This window comes from Oreochromis aureus, linkage group 5 (genome assembly GCF_013358895.1).
Source record: "Oreochromis aureus strain Israel breed Guangdong linkage group 5, ZZ_aureus, whole genome shotgun sequence".
NCBI lineage: Eukaryota > Metazoa > Chordata > Actinopteri > Cichliformes > Cichlidae > Oreochromis > Oreochromis aureus.
The window spans coordinates 41869080-41892311 of record NC_052946.1 but is presented as its reverse complement, the minus strand read 5'-3'; the positions used below and the strand labels follow the sequence as shown (position 1 = coordinate 41892311).

General features: G+C 48.3%; 2 protein-coding genes across 4 annotated transcripts in view; both read left to right on the top strand.

The window, feature by feature from the left end:
• pik3c2b (phosphatidylinositol-4-phosphate 3-kinase, catalytic subunit type 2 beta) overlaps positions 1–12989 on the top strand; it is a 37330-nt gene extending 24341 nt beyond the window's left edge. For 2 of the 3 annotated variants that reach the window (XM_031742125.2, XM_031742123.2), the window contains exons 14-33: positions 922–1036; positions 1331–1473; positions 1612–1800; positions 1997–2090; positions 2163–2257; positions 2341–2521; positions 2915–3022; positions 3116–3208; positions 3287–3416; positions 3539–3675; positions 3750–3919; positions 3997–4153; positions 4304–4413; positions 4554–4749; positions 4867–4991; positions 5444–5561; positions 7471–7546; positions 9341–9447; positions 10979–11107; positions 11437–12989. In XM_031742125.2, the coding sequence (XP_031597985.2) occupies positions 922–1036; positions 1331–1473; positions 1612–1800; positions 1997–2090; positions 2163–2257; positions 2341–2521; positions 2915–3022; positions 3116–3208; positions 3287–3416; positions 3539–3675; positions 3750–3919; positions 3997–4153; positions 4304–4413; positions 4554–4749; positions 4867–4991; positions 5444–5561; positions 7471–7546; positions 9341–9447; positions 10979–11107; positions 11437–11628 (2665 nt within the window). In that variant the 3' untranslated portion in view covers positions 11629–12989. The remainder of the gene's footprint in view (positions 1–921; positions 1037–1330; positions 1474–1611; positions 1801–1996; positions 2091–2162; positions 2258–2340; positions 2522–2914; positions 3023–3115; positions 3209–3286; positions 3417–3538; positions 3676–3749; positions 3920–3996; positions 4154–4303; positions 4414–4553; positions 4750–4866; positions 4992–5443; positions 5562–7470; positions 7547–9340; positions 9448–10978; positions 11108–11436) is intronic. The other variant, XM_039612448.1, reaches the window with a different exon arrangement.
• Positions 12990–15180: 2191 nt separating this feature from the next.
• LOC116322117 (protein phosphatase 1 regulatory subunit 15B-like) lies at positions 15181–19806 on the top strand. The gene is made up of 2 exons (XM_031742126.2): positions 15181–17434; positions 18855–19806. Exons 1-2 carry the CDS (start codon positions 15986–15988, stop codon positions 19056–19058), a joined length of 1653 nt encoding a protein of 550 aa, XP_031597986.2. The 5' UTR covers positions 15181–15985; the 3' UTR covers positions 19059–19806.
• Positions 19807–23232: the final 3426 nt, after the last annotated feature.

Below are 23232 nucleotides of genomic sequence, written 5' to 3'. Positions count from 1 at the left end.
GTGTTGCAAGTTTTGTGAGATGCTTTTTTTGATACTTAATGGATCGGATTACATTTTTTATTTTTCGCCGATATCCGATCCAGTAATTTAGGTCAGTATCAGACCGATACCGATACGTAATATCGGATCGGTCCATCTCTAGTAAATTTATGCTATGTCTTCTAATGATGCTGCCTAAGGGAAGCATGTATAATGTAAATAGAATTGGTCCTAGCACTGAACCCTGTGGAACACCATAATTGACCTTAGTGGGTGAAGAGGACTCTCCATTTACATGTACAAATTGGAGTCTATTAGATAGATATGATACAAACCACTGCAGTGCAGTACCTGTAATACCTACAGCATGTTCTAATCGCTCTAATAGGATATTATGGTCGACAGTATCAAACGCTGCACTGAGGTCTAGCAGGACAAGCACAGAGATGAGTCCACTGTCAGAGGCCATAAGAAGATCATTTGTAACCTTCACTAAAGCTGTTTCTGTGCTGTGATGAGCTCTGAAACCTGACTGAAACTCTTCAGATAAGCCATTCCTCTGCAGATGATCTGTTAGCTGTTTGACAACTACTCTTTCAAGGATGTTTGATATGAAAGGACAAAATGAAAGCGTAGCTTTCCCCTGCGGCGTGTCCATCCTGTTTTTTTTTTTTTGTTGTTTTTTTTTTTACTTCCTGCTCACAGCTGAACAAACAAATGTTTCCTTCAGTCCTGCAGCTTCCTACCCTTTGTGATGTCATTTCCTCCTAGAGGCAGCACACTTCCTCACATTTACCTGAAGGTCCAGAGTGGAAAGAGAGTAGAAACAGATTTAAAAACAAAGGGAGAGAGAGGGGGGCGTGGCTTCTTCTTCAACATCACATCATCATCATTATAGAGGTGTGTGTGTGTGTGTGTGTGTGTGTGTGTGTGTGTGTGTAGCGTGCTGACCTGTGGCAGGAAGTTGCTGGGTCTGTGGCCTTCAACCCCGGGGAGGAGCGGAAACGCCCGAACAAGTTCTCCCAACTTCAGCCAGCCGGACAGCGTCATCCTACAGGTAAGTGCTGCCACAGCTGCTAGCACCTGGATACTCTCTGACATCACAAAACTGTAGAACTTGGAAACATAAAGGGGCTTTTTGAGGTGTATCATCAGCTGTTCAGGTGATGTTTTCATTGTCCAAAGAGAAGTCACCAGGATGGCTGATGAAACGTGTCTCCTTACCTGTATGCTGGATGCAGGTGTGCCCCTTTCTTTATTTATACACTCAGTTCAGCCGAGGTCAGACCTGCAGGTATCTGAGGCCAAAAGACTAGCGTGTGTGTCCTTGTTTCCTCTGTCCGTCCCTCAGGTGGACTTCCCCACGTCATCCTTCGAGGTGCGCTTCAGCACGCCGCCCCCCGCAGAGTTCTGCCCTCAATACGACTTCTCCAGACTGGACACTATCAGCCAGATACAGCTGCAGGACGTCCTGCACAAGAAGGCCTTCTTCTGGTCAGACACACACACACACACACACACACACACACACACACACACACACACACACACACACACGTCCATAAACAGTAAGTTCTGAGGGGCGGGGCATAATGGAGCTAAGGTGTGGTGAGATTGCAGCTGTGTCTGCAGGTTGACGGTGGAGGACAAGCGTCTGCTGTGGGAGAAGAAGGCGTTCTGTCAGGCCGAGAGCGCTGCACTGCCTCTGGTTCTGGCCAGCGCCCCCTGCTGGGAGTGGGCGTGTCTGCCAGATATCTACGCCCTGCTGAGACAGTGGGCCTGCCTGGGTCACCTGGATGCCCTGGGCCTCCTCCACGCCTCGTACGTTCTCTGATGAAGGATCAGCTGTTCGTGTTTCTGTCTCTGCTGCTGATAATGTCTGAAACAGGTTGTGGTGGTGATGATAGTTTGTTATCGCTTCACTGATGTTAACACGGACAGCTCTGTTCTTCTACAGGTGTGATGATAACAATAATGTTCTCACCAGCTGAGTGTGACATCATCACGTGTGCTTCAGGTTCCCAGATCAGGAGCTGAGGAGGACGGCGGTCCAGTGGATGGACTCCATCTCCGACCCGGAGCTGCTGGATTTCCTGCCTCAGCTGGTGCAGGTAAGAGGTGGAAGTGCCGCAGGTGGGCAGAGCAGTGGGTGTTGCTGTCTGTAACCTCTCTCTGTGTCTCAGGCTCTGAAGTACGAGTGTTACCTGGACAGCTCTCTGGTTCGTTTCCTCCTGCGGCGAGCCATCGGGGACATTCGCGTCGCTCACTACCTGTTCTGGTGAGTCCGCCCCCCCGAGTCCACTTCAGTTACATCTAGCATCTCTGAGCTCCACTGCTTATGTCTGGCTGTGTGTGCGTCAGGCTGCTGAAGGATAACCTCCAGGACAGTCAGTTCAGTGCTCGCTATCAGCACCTCCTAGCTGCGCTGCTGTGCTGCGTTGGTCGGGGCCTCCGGGAGGAGTTTGACCGGCAGTGTTGGCTCGTCTCCATCCTCGCCAGGGTGGCTCACAAAGTTCGAGAGGCGACGCCATCCAGCAGACAGGTAATGACGCCGCCGACAGTCCAGATGACTCGTTCACTGGATCAAAACTAAGATCAGGATTCATGCTGCCGTGTCTGGGTTCTCTGACTGTCCTCAGATCAGTTTGTGTCAGAGGGCAGAAAACAAATGTCTGGTGAGGCGCGTTCGTTCACCTGTAACATCGAACCATCGCCTCACCGCTCCAGTCGTGAAATTATTTGATTATTTTAAAAAAACATGCTTTTCAGGTGCTCCTTCATTCAGCAGAGTGGCCACTTGGATACGAGGTCTCGTCTGAATGTGTAACACATGCATCAGCGTTTGAGGTCATCAACAAAGGCTTCATGTAGAGTGCAGATAGTCCAGCAGGGGGCAGCACAGTCTAATGCCGTGTGTGTCTCTGTCTGTGTCCAGTGTGTCCTCAGAGACAGTCTGGAGGAGATGAAGCAGTTCTTCTCGGTGAACAGCAGCTGCAGACTTCCTCTGAACCCAGCACTGCTCGTCACCAGCATCAACATCCAGGTACGCATACACCTTAAAGACAGGAGACACGCCCCCTAGTTGGCGTCTGTACCTGATTGGACAAAGTTAATCATCCTCTTCTGTGGTTTCCAGTCCTGCTCGTTCTTCAACTCCAACGCTGTCCCTCTGAAGTTGTCCTTCCGGAACCGGGACCCACTGGGAGACAACATCAGTGTCATTTTCAAGGTGATGCCCCTTATAGGTGATCTCAGACACAGCAACCTCTGCGACCTTTGACCCCGGCTGTTCTTTCTTTGTGTGCAGTCAGGAGACGACCTGAGGCAGGACATGCTGACTTTGCAGATGATCCGCATCATGAACAAGATCTGGATCCAGGAGGGGCTGGATATGAGGATGGTCCTCTTTAAGTGCTTCTCCACGGGAAGGGGTCGAGGTGAGCATGGACACGCCTGTCCTCAGGTGTGATTGACAGGTGTGTGTGTGTGTGTGTGTGTGTGTGCGCGCGTCCTGTCCTCAGGTGTGATTAACAGGTGTGTGTGTGCGTCCTGTCCTCAGGTGTGGTGGAGATGATTCCTCACGCTGATACTCTGAGGAAGATCCAGGTGGAACACGGTGTCACGGGATCGTTCAAAGACCGGACGCTGGCCGACTGGCTGCAGAAACACAACCCCACTGACGAGCAGTACGACAAGGTAACATACGCACACACCTTTACACACCTGTACACACCTGTCAATGTGAGACACTCCTCCATCTGCTCTTTCAGGCCGTGGAGAACTTCATTTACTCGTGCGCTGGTTGCTGCGTGGCCACCTATGTCCTGGGAATCTGCGACCGCCACAACGACAACATCATGCTAAAGACGAGCGGTCACATGTTCCACATCGACTTCGGGAAGTTCCTGGGACATGCCCAGATGTTCGGGAACATCAAACGGTAAAAGAGAAGCAGATGTTCACCTGTCCTGTCCTCGGTTCACCTTTATAGCTGACTAACTGCTGTATCTCGTGCAGGGACCGCGCCCCCTTCGTCTTCACCTCTGACATGGCTTATGTCATCAACGGCGGCGACAAGCCGTCCAGTCGCTTCCACGACTTTGTGGATCTGTGCTGCGAAGCGTACAACTTGATCCGGAAGCACACACACCTGTTCCTCAACCTGCTGGGCCTGGTGTGTCTAACTCGCACAAACACACATTCACACACGGACACACACAAACACACGCTCATGTAATGGAGTAAATACAACATCTGCTAAAGGAACCAACCAGGAAGTTAAACGTGTGTGTGTGTGTGTGTGTGTGTGTGTGTGTGTGTCCAGATGTTGTCCTGTGGGATCCCTGAGCTCTCCGACCTCGACGACCTGAAGTATGTCTATGATGCGCTGAGACCTCACGAGTCTGAGGTTGACGCCACCATGTACTTCACCAGGTAGGTGGGGCTCACCTGCACAGATGCCTCCGACCTTCAGGACAGAGACATGAGTCATCATGACCTGCGCTGCAGACGGTCTCTGGCAGCGTCCAGGCTACACCTGCCGCCTTCGTTAACGACCTCTCTGACCCCGGCAGGTTGATCGAGTCCAGTCTGGGCAGCGTTGCCACCAAATTGAACTTCTTCATCCACAATCTGGCCCAGATGAAGTTCGCCTCGTCGGAGGAGCGCCCCACGCTGTCGTTCGCCCCCAGGTTCCACTCGGCAAAGAGCGATGGCGTCATCAAGAACCTGTACATCTGCAGACACATCCGGACCGGCGGAAAGGGATACGTGAGTCCAGACGTGCCAGTGGGAACCACATGGGAAGCACATGGGAAGCAGAAACTAACCAGCTGTGTGTGTGTGTGTGTGTGTGTGTGTGTGTGTGTGTGTGTGTGTGTGTGTCAGGCTTTTGTGGTGAAGGTGGAGCGTGAAGGTCAGCAGGAGGTGCAGCTGGTTCAGAGGACGTTTGAAGAGTTTCAGGAACTCCACAGCAAAATGAGGCTCATCTTCCCCTCATCCAAACTGCCCAGGTACACACACACACACGCGCACACACAGACATGCACACACGCATACACACACCGACATGCACGCACACGCGCACACACACAGACACGCGCACGCACACACACGCATACACACACCGACATGCACGCGCGCACGCACACACACGCATACACACACCGACATGCACGCGCGCACACACACACGCATACACACACCGACATGCACACACGCACACACACACACGCATACACACACCGACATGCACACGCGCACACACACACACGCATACACACACCGACATGCACACACACACACGCATACACACACCGACATGCACACACGCACACACACACACGCATACACACACCGACATGCACACGCGCACACACACACACGCATACACACACCGACATGCACACACTCTCCTAGGTGCACAAAGGAGCTTTGTTGCAGGTCCTTTTATCCCCTCCCACAGTTTCCCTAGTCGCTTTGTGATTGGCCGTTCCCGCAGCGAGGCGATGGCTGACAGGAGGAAGGACGAGCTGAACGGTTACGTGTGGCACTTGATCCACGCCGCTCCGGAGGTCGCTCAGGTCAGTGGCTTTCTAGGTCTGTTCTCACGTGTCTGGTCACATGATAGGAAGCCGTGTCATTAATATTATACAATATACAATAATATTCAGAATGTTAGGCCGTCCTCCACACATGACCATAAATGGAGGGCCATGGTCGGGGCCATAGCGCCTTCCAGGGTGCAGTGAGTGTTATGTTGTCATTCTCGACCACCATAAAAGTTTCTCCGCAGTTAAAGTGTATTTGGCAGCCATTGATACCTGCCTGGGTTTTGGTGATGAAACGGCTAGCAGCACCTGCTGGTCTGCCGTGTTATGAAAGGGGCTCGCAGGCTGTCTCCAGGCTTCTTGTGCCCCTTTAAGATTTAGCCGTGGTGTTTGAAGGGCTTTGTGGCCGGTTTAGGATGACATAACAACAAGATGCAGCCACCCTGAGTTCAAACTATACACCAGTTTTTTGTTTTTTTTTAAAATTGTGCTGATAGGCCACATAAAAACCAGAGTTATGGTAAAAAAATATACACAATGTTTTTTTCTGAATACTATTGTCATGAACAGTGTTTTCTAAGGACAGCACTTGAAAGCACTCGCTGCTTGCAAACAAACAAACAAACAAAACAAAATAACCAAAACACAGCCAGCAGCCTGTTGGTGGACAAATGAGGCGACTGCCAGAAAGCCACCAAAGACAGCCTGCAGTGTAAACGCTGTCTCACAGGAGCAGCGATGCACCTCCTGCTGTCAGGTCTGCAGGTATCAGGCTGTGATGTGCTCCAAGGTTTTTATCATTTACAATTCAAATTTGAATTTCAAGTTGTGAAAATGATTCGTTAAACATGTTTGTGGTTGTTGCAGTGAAAAATGTAACTTTTAGATCCATTGTGTTTATACAAAATGTCAAAATGAAAAATCAACAGTAAATTCAAACATGTGAGGTTGTTCTGCAAAGAGACTCCATGTGGACAGATTCGTATTAAAAGACCAACTGAAAGATTTTGAGGACATCTGGCAGCCTTTAGTCTCTCGCCTCACAAAAAACAACTAAATCAGTCAGTAGCAATGCAGTCCTGGGGAGGGAGGGGTGTGTCTACTCAGGTACATATGTAACCTTATTATGTCCTGTGTCATTCCTTTAATTTTATCCTTCCTTTCTGTCTTTACTGGCTTGTATTTATTTATTTATAGAAACATGTAAATGCCTGCCTGAATGAAATGTTGAAAGGACCGAGACCAAACAGGCAATATAAACAGTTTTTAAAGGTGAAATATAGAGCTAAAATCAGCAGTAGTCAAAACAGCCAGTTATACCCTCGAGCCCAGACAGGTAAAGGCGTGTTTGAACCTCTCAGCTGCAGTGAAACACAAAGTACAACATGGCCGAACATGAGAGTGCCGCCATCACTTCACCAGCTTGCTTTTAGTTTGAGTCGCTTCTCAGAAATACTGAGGACGAAACACACACACACTGAGTGGGTGTGACGCTGCTGTTCTATCATCTCGCTGCAGTCCTCGGGGCTCCGCCCTCTCCGAGGTTATCTCTCCCAGACTGTGGAAGCTCTGCCTGCAGGCAGACAGGTGGTTCAGAGGCAGGTGTATGATCCTGTCGCTCTCCCCTCTTATCTTGATCGGAAAGTGTGATGAAGGTTCTCCGCCCTGCAGAAAGTTGCACTTCCTGTTTCTCACATATGATGAGGATGGTGAGCTGACCCCTCACTTCCTGGAAGTTCCAGGAAGTTCTTGGAAGTGCTCTGTCCTGAGCTGAACTTCCACAGTACCGATGCAGGGATGTTCTCTGAGCTGGGTCAGGTTCACTCGTCTTTATTCTGATTACACCTTTGTCCCGTTTATCTCAGTGAGCCAATCACAGGCTGATCACATCTCACCCCGTGTGTGTGTGTGTGTGTCTGTGTCTGTGTCTGTGTCTGCACAGTGTGACCTGGTGTACACCTTCTTCCACCCGCTGCCCAGAGACGAACGATCAGGAACGACGGCGAGCAAACCAGCAGGTACGGGATTTTGGACCAGCTCGCTGTTTAATGTGTAAAGCTCCAGAACTGGAAATATACTGGGAAGACTTTTTGTTTGCTCAGTGGGACAGTGTACAGATTTTAGGAAGCCACAGTGGGCGGTTCCTCACCCTGATTGGATGGGGGGCATTAGCCAGTGAAGAGTACTCCTATCAAATATAAGCTTATCTGAGGTCAGACTGCACCAAAGAGGTTTTGCTCTGTTAAACTTTAACTCACACAAACACAAAGGTCAAAGGTCAGTGCTCTGTGACTCAGCATGTAACAGCAGATCTGTGGCATGTTTTCTGATGCTGATTGGTTAAATGTTACAGTCAGTAATTGTTGGGTTGTTTCATAGAAAAGATTATTCTCATAATAATACATCATCACAGTGTGGTTATGTCCTCCAGCAAAGGGAAGCAAGATTTAAATGCATGCCTGCTCCTTCAGATCAACATATGAAACATCTTACCTGTTTTATTATCGCAACAGAGGTCGCCTTCACCAAAGATGCGCAAACTGGAAGGAAAGAGCGCTATCACCATCTTAAAACATCATCCTCGTGACCTCGACCCTCATCTCCTGAGCTCAAGTCGGGCCTCGAACACACCACAGCAGAAACGTGCTCATTTGTTGCTCATATATTCATAATTATTTATTGTCCACAGATTAGACATGTGACCCTTGACAGCATGTTTGTTGATTCACCTCGAGGAATATGAGCATCTATCTAACGGTTAGAACTGGTGGGGAGAAGCTGCTTGTTTTGCAGGCACTGAGCTAAGAAGTGGCTGATATCAGGTTATCGTGTCTACTGCTGCCCCGCACATTCCTTTATACTGATATATCTGAAGGTTTCAGTCAGTAAGAAACTAAAGATTCTATTAATCTCACATAAAAATCAAACCCAACACCCTCCCATCTGTATGACGACAAACTAGCAGGTGGTTATAGGCTAACATCTCCAAAAGTTGAATCTGTTCATCTGGACGTAGCGTTTTGTGGGAGAAACGTTTCGTCACTCATCCAGGTGACTTCTTCAGTCTCAGCTGACTGCAGGTTTCCCCAAACCTTATAACCAGTACATTTGCATAATGACTGAAACCAGCCCACTGAAGGAACAATGGGCTGTGAGGTCAGTTCCTTAATCATAATTATGCAAATTCCCATGACCATTGATCAACAATCACTGACCAAAACCCACTGATCAAAGAACACTGATCAATGGCCATGAGTACCATTCACAGAGAGTTGGGGAATGGCTAACATGTTAGGCCCAAGTATCCTAAAAATCATACTTTCCCTCTGATAAACAGTTTGATTACATTCTCCCATCGAGTTTATTCTCCATGAGTCCAGCAACTATCCAATAAAAGGAAGTTTCACTAACACCAGCTAACAGAGGCTAATGGCAGAGTTACTGATAGAAGAGTTCAGCATATCCTCAACAGCTCACCTCACCTGGCGTTCATCAGTGAGAAGCTTCTTTTCTTTCCTCTCACAAAGTTTTGCAGCCTCCTCCACAGTAAATAAAGATACTTTTCACCCGGCTTTGATAGCTGAGGTAAACAGCAGTCTGTTCCTTTAATACTCAAACAGCTGCAGTTCCTCTGATGTCCAGCAGACGTCATGAAATAAATCTGTAGTAATCAAACTTAAGTCAGAAGATGAAATATCTTTGTTTATCAAAATTAGTACTTAAACTCAACCTGCGACTGAAAGTGTTAGAAACCGTCAAATATCAGACGTTTTCATTCAAGACTAACATTGAAAGTGTGCGTGTGTTCGCAGAGATCTCGTGGTCTCCAGGTTCAGGAAAAGAGCTCGGCGAGGTCAAACTGTCCATCTCCTACAAGAACGAAAAACTCTTCATCATGGTCATACACATCCGAGGACTGGTCAGTGTGTCATGTTATTATTGGATTCATTTATAGCTTTGTTATTTTTATTTGTTGATTATTTTTATTACATTTTTGTATATATTTCTTTATTATTATGATTACTGTGGTTTCTGTAGTGTATGTACTTTAAAAAAAAATATGTATTCTTGGAGGAGCAGTGGTTCTACTGTGAGCACCTCCCGGATGGCTGAACTCTCACCCTATCTCTAAGGGAGAGGCCAGCCACCCTTCGGTGGAAGCTCATTTCTGCCGCTTGTATCTGCGATCTCCTTCTTTCAGTCACTGCCCACAGCTGGTTACCATAGGTGAGGGTAGGGACGTAGATCGACCGGTAAATTGAGAGCTTCGCTTTTACACTCAGCTCTGTCTTCAGCACAACGGACCGATACAGCGTCCTCATCACTGCAGCTGCAGCACCAATGCATCTGTCGATCTTGCGCTCCCTTCTCCCGTCACTCGTGAACAAGACCCCGAGATAGTTAAACTCCTCCACTCCGGGGCAGGAACTCATCCCTGACCCGGAGTGGAGGAGTGGGCACTCCACCCTTTTCCGGCTGAGGACCATGGCCTCAGATTAGGAGGTGCTGATCTCATTCCCACCGCTTCACACTCGGCTGTGAACTGCTCCAGTGAGAGCTGGAGGCTGTTACCTGATGAAGACTCCCCATACTCCCAAAGCACCACCCACAGAGTAATCAGATGGACACGGTCAAATGCCTTCTCCAAGTCCACAAAACACATGTAGACTGGTTGGGTGACTCCCATGGCCCCTCAGACATCCAGGAGAGGCTACAGAGCTGGTTCAGTGTTTCATGACTGCCCTCAGACTGCTTTCTTTATGGAAGACATGTCAGTGTGTTAAGGAGGTCCTCAGAGTATTCCTTCCACCGCACAACAATATCCTCAGTTAAAGTCACTCCACCCACACTATACACAGTATTGGTAGAGCACCGCTTTCCTTTCCTGAGCTGCCTGATAGTTTGCCAGAATTGCTTTGAGGCAGTCTGTGTTTTTCTGTTCTTCAGACTCCTCCCACAGTTTTTGTTTCATCCACTGCCCGAGCCTCGTTCTTATTGGTCTGTCAGTACCTATCGGCTGCCTCCGAATTCCCCAGGCTAACCGAGCCTGATGGGAACCATCAGGCTGAAGGAGGAGTCCTTTCACCTCTGGTGTCCACCATCTGGTTCGGGGGTTACAACCATCAACAACACCATCCACCTTGTGGCCACAGCTCAGTGCAGCAGCCTCAGCAATGGAGGTGCTGAGCGTGGTCCATTCGGTCTCCCTCGGAATACACACTTTTTCTTTATTTATAACTGCTGTTAATATAGTTTAACAAACGTATTTATATCATCTTAAGTGTTTTTTAAATAATATTTTTATATTGATCAGTGGGTCTAAGTCCTGTCAGGGTATTTGGGTCTTCTGATTGTTTTTTTTTCTGTGGGACTGACACTGGTCTGTGTGTGTGTGTGTGCGTGTGTGTGTGTGTGTGTGTGTGTGTGTGTGTGTGTGCGTGGGTGTGTAGCAGCCTCTGCAGGATGGGACTGACCCCGACCCCTACGTGAAACTCTATCTCCTCCCCGACCCTCAGAAGATGAGCAAGAGGAAGACGAAGGCGGCGCGACGCACATGCAACCCCACCTACAACGAGATGGTACGATCCACTCACAGCATTTGAGGGAGTGCTGTGAGATACTGCTATCGATCTGCTAAGTAAAAACTGGCCCAGTTGTGCAGATAGTGATACTTTTAATAATCTAGCAGTGAGCTGCATGCTGGAAGATAGAAACACACTATCAGTCCTATCGTGTAAGTGTCGCTCTGATAGCGGTGTTGGTATCGACCTGTCCATATTTGGATTGTTCTGCTCATCTCTGGTGTAAAGAATCGCTGATGTCACTGTAGATGAACTCTCAGATGTTGATATGACTAACTTTGCTGTTTCCATAGCAACGTCACCTTTGCCTCCCTCTGTGTCCCCAGCTGGTGTACGAGCGGATCCCACGGGGGGACCTGGACCAGAGGGTGATCCACCTTCGGGTCCTGGGAGACGGCGCCTTCTGGGAGAACACGCTGCTGGGGGAGACCTTCATCCCCCTGAAGAGGCTGGTCCCGGGTCAGCACTGGGTGGGCTGGCATAAACTGGGCCCCCCTGGCTCAGACGCTGCCCACTGATGGACGGTAAACGGGAGGCAGCGGACTTAAAAGAAAGAGAAGAAGAACTGCAGGCGTTCCTCATCAGGAGGAACGACGAAACAAAAAAAGGGAGATTCTTTCAAAGTAAAAGCCTTGTGGCTGCTCTGTGGGTGTCATGCCACGCTCGTTAGTTTATAAGAGACTGAGTTTTACTTCAGTGAACGATTTGCACTAACAAACGCACTAACGAGCTCGCTCTGACCTTTGACCTGAGAGCGACTAAAGGAGCGGATTCTTTTTTTTTTAACAGACCTACAGGAGCTCAGACGTGCTCGAGCTGTTTCTTCTTCTTCTCCTCGGACCGCAGCAGGAAGTTTAACTGTGAAAAAGGAAACGACGACAGAAGCGCGGGGAAGAAGACGAAGCAGGTTGAAGAGCGCGGGCAGCACCGCTGAGAAGACTTTAGGTTATTTTTTTATAGCGGGTTTGATTTATTTTTAAAGTGCAACTGACGGCCGGCTGCTTGCATGCCTACGTTTCATTCCTGTTTTTAGCCCAATGATGGCGGGCTTTTTGTGATCAGCTGATTTGTTTTGTGTTTGCGCTGTAAATGAACGCGAGGTTTTCACAGTGACTGCTTCACACGTTTAAAGACGAGAGAAATTTGAGGAATTTCAAAATTCTGAAACACTGAAATTAAATTTTTATTGTTGGATTGTTTTTGATCATATGACTCTGTGATGTCATCACGCTGCTCATTCATTCAGCTATCACTTCTCTCCGTGAGGGCACTTTCCCCTGATTGGCCAGCATGTGGAAGCCTGCTGAGGGGCAGCCTGTGAGCTCTTAGCACCCCCTGCCTGTGGACATGTCGTTCCGCAGGCAGGGGCGCTCTCAGGGCAGATTTCGTCCTGTTTTTGATGGAAGAGCTAGAGACAACGTTTTTAGACGTTTCACGGTTTCTACTGCAGTAAAGTCGCTGAGGACGTCACAGCACCACGAGCCGCTTTACAGCACCCTCGATTTTGATTTGGGGCGTGAAGCCAGCTCCTGTTTCTGCTGGCCTTTAATCACGCAGCTAACGTGTGCTGGCGCACATACAGTACAGTACATCCTGTCCTGAACTCTAACCGACCAATCAGCACGCAGCAGTAGCGTGCTGGGTTTTCGTGGGTAAAATCAGGTCCGCATGAACAGTTCAAGTGTTTGTATTTGTTCTGCATCACGTGACTGAGGTCCTGACCAATCAGATGAGGTTCCTGTGGGTGAAGAAGCAGCGTGATGACGCACAGAGGCGGGCTTTGTTTGGATGCAGCTTCACTGATGACGACCTGTACAGACGAATGATTCTGAACCTTTTCTATTGTTTGCACTACACAATAAACTTGAACTGAAAGCAGCTGAAGGTGGTCTGTCCTCCTCTTCCTCCCTCCTCCCAGGCTTTACACCTGCCTCCTTTCCTGCGTGCCTTCTACGAGGGATGAAGGTCGGCCTGGTTTTAGAAGCTTGGCTCGGTACTTCAGATGTCTGGGGCTAAAGAGGGTGGAGTTCAGGTGAGCACAGTGTGGTCTGTAACAGCAAGCGTGCAGTGGAGGCTGAGATTTGATCTCCAGAAATTTCTTTAAAATATAGAATAGAAAACAATAGAGTCCAGGTGAACCGCTCAGGTCTGCTGATTGGCTGTCAGCTCTCGGGCAGGTACTCCTGCAGTGGCGGCACAGGACAACACCCCATGGACGTCTTTGTTACAGTTTTTAATAAAGTTTTATATTTACGTAGGGCAGATTTTTTACAAGTCCTGTGTGGATCAGATATCAATCATTTCAATCCCAATGCTGATATTGGTATCAGATCGATACTAGGGTGAAAGCTGAAAGGTGTGAGAAGGCAGGACACACTGGTCTCTCCTACATCAGCAGCCTTTAAAGGGTATCTGTCAGCAGTACTGGTCCTGTATTTACTTGATATCAAAACACTAAACTTTTTTACTGCAGGGTGGCTCGTTTTAATTCACTTTTTATCTGTTTCTGTAATTATTGTGAAATGGCAGATTTGTCAGATTCAGTCATAGTTTGGATGTTTTTAGGTTTTTGCATTAATCCTGATCTGTTTCCTGTGACGCTGACGGACAGCAGGACCTTTGACCCTCGCCGCGTCCTCACACAGAAGCAGGTGATCCTCCACAGCGTCATCCAGCACCCAGCTTACACTTTTACATAGAAATGCATATTCTACATGCGCACACACACCTGAACATATAACACACTCACATATATCTGCATACAGTATTTATGCAGTTTAGTTTACTGTCAGATTTTGATCAATGATTTCTGATCCTAGACTTGACGCCTGATCCCAGTGTCAGCCTTTTGGTATCGACCCGATATAAAGTAAATGCAGAGCCAGTACGATACCAATACTGATACTTTCAGCTTATGTGAGGGAGCTGTGTGTCTCTTTGTCCTGTCTTCGTCCCCCCCAGCCACGTATCCCTGAGCCTGGTTCTGCCAGAGGTTTTCTTCTTGGAAAAATGAAGTTTTTCCTTCCCACTGTCACCAAGTGCTTGCTCGTAGGCGTTTGTCTGATTATTGTAGGGTTTTTATCGTAAAATATTAAGTGCCTTTGGTTGACTGCTGTGATTTAACGTTATATGAATAAAACTGAATAGAATGGGGAGCAGTGTGTCCTTATTTATGCAATGAACCATCTATCGGCAAATTCTAAACTCATTTCTCAGACCATTAAATCACTTTAAGTAGTAAGTAAGCAAAATTTATTTCTTTATATAGCGCTTTTCACAGATAAAAATCACAAAGTGCTTCACAATAAAGAGAATGAAAAAGAATAGAAATACAACAAATAACAATGTAAAACAGTAAAATACAACATAAAAATAACAAATTAGTTGAAAGCTTGTCGATATAAAATGTCTTCAGCTGTTTTTTTAAAAGAATCAATGGAGTCTGTGCAGAGTAAAACCAATGGGAGAGAATTCCACAGCCTGAAAGGCCCAATCACCACGAGTTTTAAATCGAGTGTGTGGGGCCACCAGCTGACTCTGACCTGATGACCTCAGAGCTCGGGAAGATGAATGCGGTTTCAGCAGTTCAGATATATACTGGGGAGCTTGACCATGTAGGGCCCTAAAGATTAAAACCAAAATTTTAAAATGAAACCTAAAACAGGCAACCACTAAAGGGAGGCCAAAACTGGAGTGACATGAGATCTTCTGTTGGTGCCTGTTAAGAGTCGCGCTGCACAGTCTGAAGACGATTTAAAGCTAATTGGTTAAGACACGTAAAAAAGCGGGAAGAAATAAAAGCATGCATAATCATCTCCAGTTCAGTCTTTGTCACCATTAGTTGAGTTTTGAAATGTTCCTTAAATGATAACTGTGACTTTTACTTTCCACAGTAATGAGTTAACACAATAAAACACAGCTTTCAGCTTTTATTTTGGAGAGCTGAATGCAAACGTGCCTGTCTCTAATGTGGCTTTAAATAAAACAGGCACCACAGAAAGGTTCAGACATGTTTCACAGCATGTTTGACGAATATCTGTTCATTAAAACATATTTAACACTCACTGGGCTACATACTGAACTCAGGGGATAGAAACAAAGTATCGATTTGATACCAATATGGGCATCGGTTACTATGGGCTACTATCGATACTGGATTATTTCACCACCTCCAGTGTCTGAGCCGCTTCTATAAACGGACCGTGGGAGCGTCACGCTGATAAACACGTGGCACACTCGAGGTTAAGTTGCGTTTATGTAACGGAGCAGCAGGAGCGAACAGCACCTCCTCCTGCTTTCCCTGCCCGCGGCCTCCCGGAAATAGAGATTCGCGTCATAGGCGACGGTCCCCGGGCTGTCTGATGAAATCTCTCAGCGGACGGACGGACGAAGGGACGAAGGAAGCTGCTCTATATCCGGAGACCGCAGCAGTATTACCGCCGGGAGGAGTCCGGAGAGCACCGCAGAGTGATTATAATGCGGAGAAGTGCTGCTTTGGTTCGAGTATTTGAATCCGTATCCGCCTCCGGGGAACTAACCGTCAGGCTAAGTAGCTGCTAGCGCTGAGCTAACGTGCTAAGCTAACCGGAGCCCCGCCGCAGACAGAATGGCCCGTTGCTGGTCTCCACACCCGGTACTCTTCGTGTCTCAGCACTCAGGTTTCTCCCCCTCCGTCCGCACAGAGTTCTCCACAAGAAAGAAGCACCACTGTCAGCAGAGCACCGCGGCCCGCGCCGGGCTCTCGGACCTCGGATCCTCCCGCAGCTGTAGCCGGTGTGTGTGGCGGGCGGAGTAGGCGGGATGAGTTGTTGGATTAGCGGCTAACGTGCTAACAGCCTGTTCGTATTGAAGTTGTTCGCACTTTATACTGAGGACATGTTCAGAAATATGAGCGATGAAGGACGTTCAATGGGCGGGAGGAGCCCTTCCTCCTCCTCCTCCATGCCGGCGCTGGACAGCCAGGAAAGTTCGTGGATCGGTCTGCTGTCCAGGCCCGCGATTGCACTGGTGGAGAAAATCCGGAACCGAACTCTGAAAAGCAGCTTGGTTACCGAGGAGAGCGAATTTCTGAGCCCGCTGGAGGACGTGCAGTTCGGGCCTCCCCACCTGTCCTACCTGCAGTGTGAGCCCCGAGGCCCGGGGGCTCTGCCGTGGCTCTCCGCGGACTCACTGCGGGAAATCGGGCTCCAGAACGGGGCAGAGGTGGACCTGAGTCTCTGCCAGCAGACCCAATTCGGATACCTGTCCTCGTTCCGGGCTGTTCTGGGCCACATGCTACTCAGTTCTCAGGAAGTAAAACCCCCGGGGGGGCAGAGCTGGTCCAGCAGGCCACGGTGGGACAGCTTCTGGGGGGGCAAGGAGGGCTCAGAGAGGGGGCAGCTGTCCCGCGGGATGCTGGGAGAAAACACTGGAGCCAGCGACCACAAAGAGCAGCTGGTGAACAATGGAAGCCCCCCCACAGTCCAGAACGCTGTGGCAGACCGCCAGCTCAGCATCAGAGATCCACAGAACTGCTCAGGATCGGCCGCAGCCTTACCCGTGACCCCCGAGCAGGACAATGGGTACTCCAGCCTGGAGGAGGAGCACCTGTCCGGTGTGACGTCTGCCAGTGCAGAGCCTCCGCCACCACAGGAGACTGACGGGATGGAGGAGGTGGTGCTTGCCGTCCCGCAGTGCCAGAACAAAACCATCAACTTCATCATGGGTGGCCCCTGCAGTGAGGACGAGGACAGCCAATCAGAGGAGTCATCCTCTGATGATGATGATGATGATGATGATGATGATGATGGCTTTGACAGCGAGGGGTCCTCTGAGATGTCTGATAGCACTGATGATGATGATGATGATGGTGATGAGGATGATGACAGTGAGGCAGAACTGGAGGCGGAACGTTTGTGGCGCTCTCTGTGCCACAGTGAGGACCCCTACGACCCCCGAAACTTCACCGCCCGCCTGCACACGGGTGTCACTACATCTCGTGCCATCCCTGTCTCCACGTCACCATCCTCTGCTCAGTCCTCCCCCTCCTCCTCTCCTCCCTCCAGCATGGACACATGGGATGACTCGGCGTCTGCGAGCGAGGCGGACGAGGAGAGCCTCCGCCTGTGGGACTCCTTCAGCTCCTCCTCCGACCCCTTCAACCCACTCAACTTCCAGGCTCCCATCAGAACCCGTGAGTCTGCCACGGCGAGGGCCGGGAAGACCTCCGCCTACCGCCGCTTCCGCCAAGAGTCTCCACCCAAGTACAGGAAGGAGGAGGCGGAGGACCGGATGGACAGCGGCTTCTGTGACACCTCTGCCCGGAACTGCTGCTCCACGAAAAAGGTGCGTTGGGAGAGAGTGCTGCTGGGGCGGGTCAGGTGGTTAAAACACTGAGAAAGGTACAGGTGGGGCTCACCTGAGAAATGGTCAAAGGGTCTTCAGGGAGGACGACTCAGAGTTCTGTTAGTCACACACAGCAAACACCTGAACACACCTGCCCTGTGGGGTTTTAGGAACAGTCAGAGTGAAAGTAAAGCTTCAGTCTGTCGATGGTTAAGGTTAGTGCGGCTCGCTCTGCGTCAGGAGCTCATGAACAGGTGAGACAGAGAACGTTTGGAAAATAAAGTTTATTCAAAGTGAGCTGAACGTTTCCAGCAGAAGAAATAAAATCTTCACTCTACGTACTGATCTCTCGACACACCTGTAGCTTTTCCATCTTTATTGCAGCAGATGCTGTTCAACCTGCTGCCTTTCAGTCTTTATTCTCAGGTTAACACGTCACATATTTAATTATTTAATCTAAAGTATTTAATAAATCTCTTAACTGAGATTTGGATTTAAAAAAATATTTTTAAGAAGTTATTCATTGTATGGCTCTGCTGAATGTTTCTTCCTGTTAAAAGGGAGTGTTTCCTTCCCACTGTGGCTGAGTTCTTGCTCCGAGGCAGTTGTCTGATACTTGGGCTTTTTGTGTTCTTGTGGGTATTTACCTTCCAGGTAAAGCACACTGCTGTTGTGGTTTGGGGTAAACATGCTGATTTGAACATGGGAGTCTGTGGCACTGACTCGCTGCTGGAGCCTCTGCTGGCCATCAGAGGAACTACAGATGAGGAGTGTCTGACAGTAAACATGAGTCAGACAGCAGGAAGCTCCGCCTCCTGTGAGTTTGTTTGCTTCCTGGAGAGACATGACGAGAAACTGGATCTGTGAGCTGTAATTAGAACAGATGGCAGTTCTGAGCTTTACTTACTCTGTAAACACGGCCAGTTTATTAGGAACTCCCATTTCAGCCTTTACCCAGAGTTCCCAGCAGGTTGTCTGGACAGGTGTGAGGGTCAGCGAGCCCACATCTGGGCCATGAACTCAGAGACTCTCTTTGCGCCCCTGAAAGCCAAAAACACAGCGCCATGATGATTGAACGACTTATCCCGTGTCGGGTCTTAATGAAGGACGTCTAATGTCACAACGTTTCCCGTCAGATTTCAGCTTCACAGTCAGAACCTCCAAACGTCCTTCAAATGTCCAAAAGACTAATTAAAGAAATAAAAGTGAAAATGATAAAATCCTGAAACTCAGTTTGATTTGGACCTAAAGATTTGATCAAACCTGACAATTCAGCTGGATCAACTTATCCCCAATACAGATGTAGGGAGTGAGACAGTTGAGTCATCTGAAAGCTGATTTGTTCCTGGAAGTTTGATGACCTTTGACCCTTCTTTGTATTACTCAGCTGATGTCGTTTTCTCCCTCTCTTTTTCATCAGGTTCGTTTCTGTGACGATGTAGAGGAATTCTTCGCCAGCTGTGGGGAGGAGGAGGAGGACCGGCGGGGCCCATGGGAGGAGCTTGCCCGAGATCGCTGCCGCTTCCTGCGGCGCTGCCAGGAGGTGGAAGAGAGCATCGCTTACTGCCTGCAGCCGCAGCACCGCCGCCGCGTATACGAGCAGCTTGCCGCCCTGCCGCGATGAGGCGTGCTCCTCAGGATGTTTGTCTGGTGGCGGTCCCGAGGCCGAGCCCAGCTCCACTGTGAGGAAGAACAGCGCTGGGTTCTTCATTGTTTCTGAGCCTCATCATCAGCTTCCTGCTTCCTACCACAAACCCATGAACACCACAAAAGAAGAGAGGTCCAGACGCTGCATGTCTGGAAACCCGATCAGTGTTAATGTGTCCGAGCAGTGAGGATGAGGAGGATGATGAAGGCTCCCGCCTCTGATTAACCAATAAAACGTCCCCGTCTGCAGCAGCTGTGCGTCCAGCTGTTTCCAGTGTTTTCACTCTGAAACCAAAGAAGAAGAGTTTGTGTTTGCGTGTTTGTGTGTGAGAGAGTTCACCTGTCACATGGGCAAACCTCCCCCAGACTCACTGATAATCAATACTGAGTTTTCCTGATCACTGTGTATTAACCCTGCGTGTCCAGCTGGAGGCGCTCTTGGTCCCCCTTCTTGTAATTCAGACTGGACAGAAACGGCTGACACGTCAGAGGTGAGGCCCCGCCCCCTCAGAGCGTTCAGCAGTCCAAAACATTGACGCTGTGGCAGATGTTCCAGATGTTTCTGTGACTGACGATGAGGAAGAGCGCTGCCTGAACTGTTTGGCGTTATTTTAGTGAGAGAAGCGTTTTATTTTTCTAGCGGCGTGTTTGCCGAGGACTCGTGCCCATTGATCGTCTCACAGACTAAATATCAATCTAAATAAATCCCATATTTAATGATTGCACACGGCCTCCTGTCATTCTCATCACACCTACACACACCTGCTCAGCTGTCAGCTGCAGTACCACCGACGGCCTCCAGGTGGTGGTAACAACAAGCTTCCTGATTTGTTTTCAGGGTGGCTTCTGTTAGAAAATGTCACACGGTCTATGGACCAATCAGCTCCCAGGTGTCTTCCTCACACCAATCACAGGCAGTGAAAAACATTTGAATTTCAGTTTTGTGGTTGGTGGGTGTTGTGATCTGTTTGTAGGCCTGTGTGGCTGACCTTTAAATCACCCTCACGGAGAGGTCACAGGTATTTATCAGTGATACTGAGATATTGGTCTGATACCAAGTTTACACACAGCGTCAGTATTACAGACACCAGTACGGATACTGTTAGCCTGTAATGGCAGCTGATGTCAGGAGAGCAGTGTGTCCTGATTTATGGTAGGAATCATCATCAAAGTGCAAATTCTGAACACATTTCACTGATCATTAAATTACTGTGACTTTTGCTTTCCACATTGAGTTAACACAATAAAACACACCTCTCAGCTTTTATTTTGAAGAGCTTAATGTAAACTTGTGTCTCTAATGTCCTGCAGGTTGTAAATCGAACAGGCACCACAGAAAGGTTCAGACATGTTTCTCATCATGTTTGATGGATATTTGTTCATTGAAACATATTGAACACTCAGTGGGCTACATTCTGAACTCAGGGATAGAACCCTGTTGCACTGTTATCAATCCAATAATGATAACAGCGTTGTCATTGATACTGTTGACGTTTGGTTCGATCTGCCCACCTGTAGTGTCAATCACTGATTTTTAGGCCAGTCATTAAAAATAATCTGCACAAGCAGTGTCTGCAGGGTCGTAGATGGAGCGGGAAATCCCCCGCTGTGCTCCCTGAACTGCCCGATGTAATAAACACATCAGTAAAGGGTTGAATCATAGTCGGGAAATTCAAAGAGACACACACTTCACTTCTTACACACTGCATTTTTTTATTGATCCAAGTTGTGAAAGCAAAAGAGAACGTTTACAGCTTCAGGTGAGAGTTCAGCATGTACGAGCAGGTGATGCAGCCAGACACTTGGTACTTGACAGCTTTCATCATTTCTCATCTAATGTTCTAAAATCTTAATTCAGATCAAACTGAGGTTATTGTACTCGGCCCTGAAAAGCCTTCAGTTAATCCAAAATGCTGCAGCAAGAGTCCTGACAGGCAGTGGCGGTCCTAGCCTGTTTGGCGCCCTGGGCGAACACTCCCTCTGGCGCCCTATTTTTACCATTTCTTCTTGGAGCAACTGTAACCCACATAATTTCCTTAGGGATTAATAAAGTATTCTGATTCTGATTGTTTTAGGATGACCTGCCATTATCCAATCACACATCTGCTTACCTGTATCTTTTGCTCGTTTCTCCTCTTCTTTTCTCTTTTTTCTAAACTGAGCACCTGATGGCTTTGACCTTTTCTTGTCCATCTTCCATTGGTTTTAATTTTGCACTCCAGTATGAACACCCATCCCCCAACCCGAGGATCACCACAACATAACCTTACTCTTCTTATATTTATTGTTTCTTTACTTGCACTGCTGTAACTGGAGACTCGTCTCGTCTCTCCTGTATGTAGCGGAGGTGACAATAAAGTTTACTTTCACTTCAGCAGCGCGCAGGCGCACCGAGGGCTCTCGCGCTCACTTTTCGCGTATAGAATTTTGAAAAAACATCGGTGCAAATTATAAGTCTGTATCATGATGTCTGGTGTTTTCATGTTTGTTGGTTTGTTTTAATTTTGTTTTATTTTGCGAGTTGGTTATTAGATGCTGCTCCAGCCAGAGACTCCCCCGCCACCCCGCCCTTTCCTCCCTGTGCAGCAAGCAGCAGGCACACCTCGCAAACGGAGGGCGCCCTTACTCCCAGCAAATGGGCGATAGAAACCCAATCGGTGCCTACGACATTCCCGATATGCACTGGCATGATGTTGGGGCAGCATGAGTACGAGTAATTTTTTATTTTTATTTTTTGCCGATACCCGTGATGCCGCCCCCCAGCATGATGCTGCCCCGTGTCGCCCGTATCAAAAACCGCTACTGCTGACAGGGACTAGAAAGAGAGAGCAGATTTCTCCTGTTTTGGCTTCCCTTCATTGGCTTCCTGTTAAATCCAGAATTCAAAATCCTGCTCCTCACATACAAGGTCTTAAATAATCAGGCCCCATCTTATCTTAATGACCTTGTAGTACCATATCACCCTATTAGAGCACTTCGCTCTCACACTGCAGGCCTACTTGTTGTTCCTAGAGTATTTAAAAGTAGAATGGGAGGCAGAGCCTTCAGTTTTCAGGCCCCTCTTCTGTGGAACCAGCTTCCAGTTTGGATTCAGGAGACAGACACTATCTCTACTTTCAAGATTAGGCTTCAAACTTTCCTTTTTGCTAAAGCATATAGTTAGGGCTGGACCAGGTGACCCTGAATCCTCCCTTAGTTATGCTGCAATAGACGTAGGCTGCCGGGGATTCCCATGATGCATTGAGTTTTTCCTTTCCAGTCACCTTTCTCACTCACTATGTGTTAATAGACCTCTCTGCATCGAATCATATCTGTTATTAATCTCTGTCTCTCTTCCACAGCATGTCTTTATCCTGTCTTCCTTCTCTCACCCCAACCAATCGCAGCAGATTGCTCATAGGGGGTCATATGATTGTTGGATTTTTCTCTGTATGCATTATTGTTGGGTCTACCTTACAATATAAAGCACTGAGCATGCTGCTGAGCATTGAGGCAAATGTTGTTGAGATTTAGTGCTATATAAATAAAATTGAATTGAAAAATGTAATTATTATTCATTAATAATAATGAAATATTATTTAATTTATTGTGTTTTAACAAATTCTGTTTTATTCATTCTAAAGTTAGATTTTATTGTGCAAATGTATAAGTTTTAGTTTTACTTTGGTTATATGTTTGAAAATATTCTGCCAGATTGTTTCCCTACCCAACACTGGCTGATTGACTTAACTGGGTAGCCCGACAGCAGTGAGAGCCAATCTGTATCTGGAGGTTGGTTGCAAAAGGCCAGTCGGCAGCCATGATGTGGTGCACCAGGTGTGATAATTAAGGAGATTTGGAGACCTCGAGAGGAGAGAGCACTGGAGTAGACAAACTCGAGTTGGGGATGTCAGGGTACGAAGACTGTAAACAGAAGCTGAAGTTGGAGCTGCCCACCACTGCCTGCTGGACGCCAAAAAGGGGAAGAAGTCTGACACTGGTCAACATGGCTCACTGGGACGAGTGCTGGCAGAGAGGCTGGAGCCCGCCAGCCCCGTAAGTCTTCTTTTGGCGTGATGACCAGTGTTGGGCAGTGACTGTACACGGCTGTGTCCTTCAGAGTACTGCCGCCATTGTGCCATTAGAGCCACTGACCGAGCAGACCTGGAAGT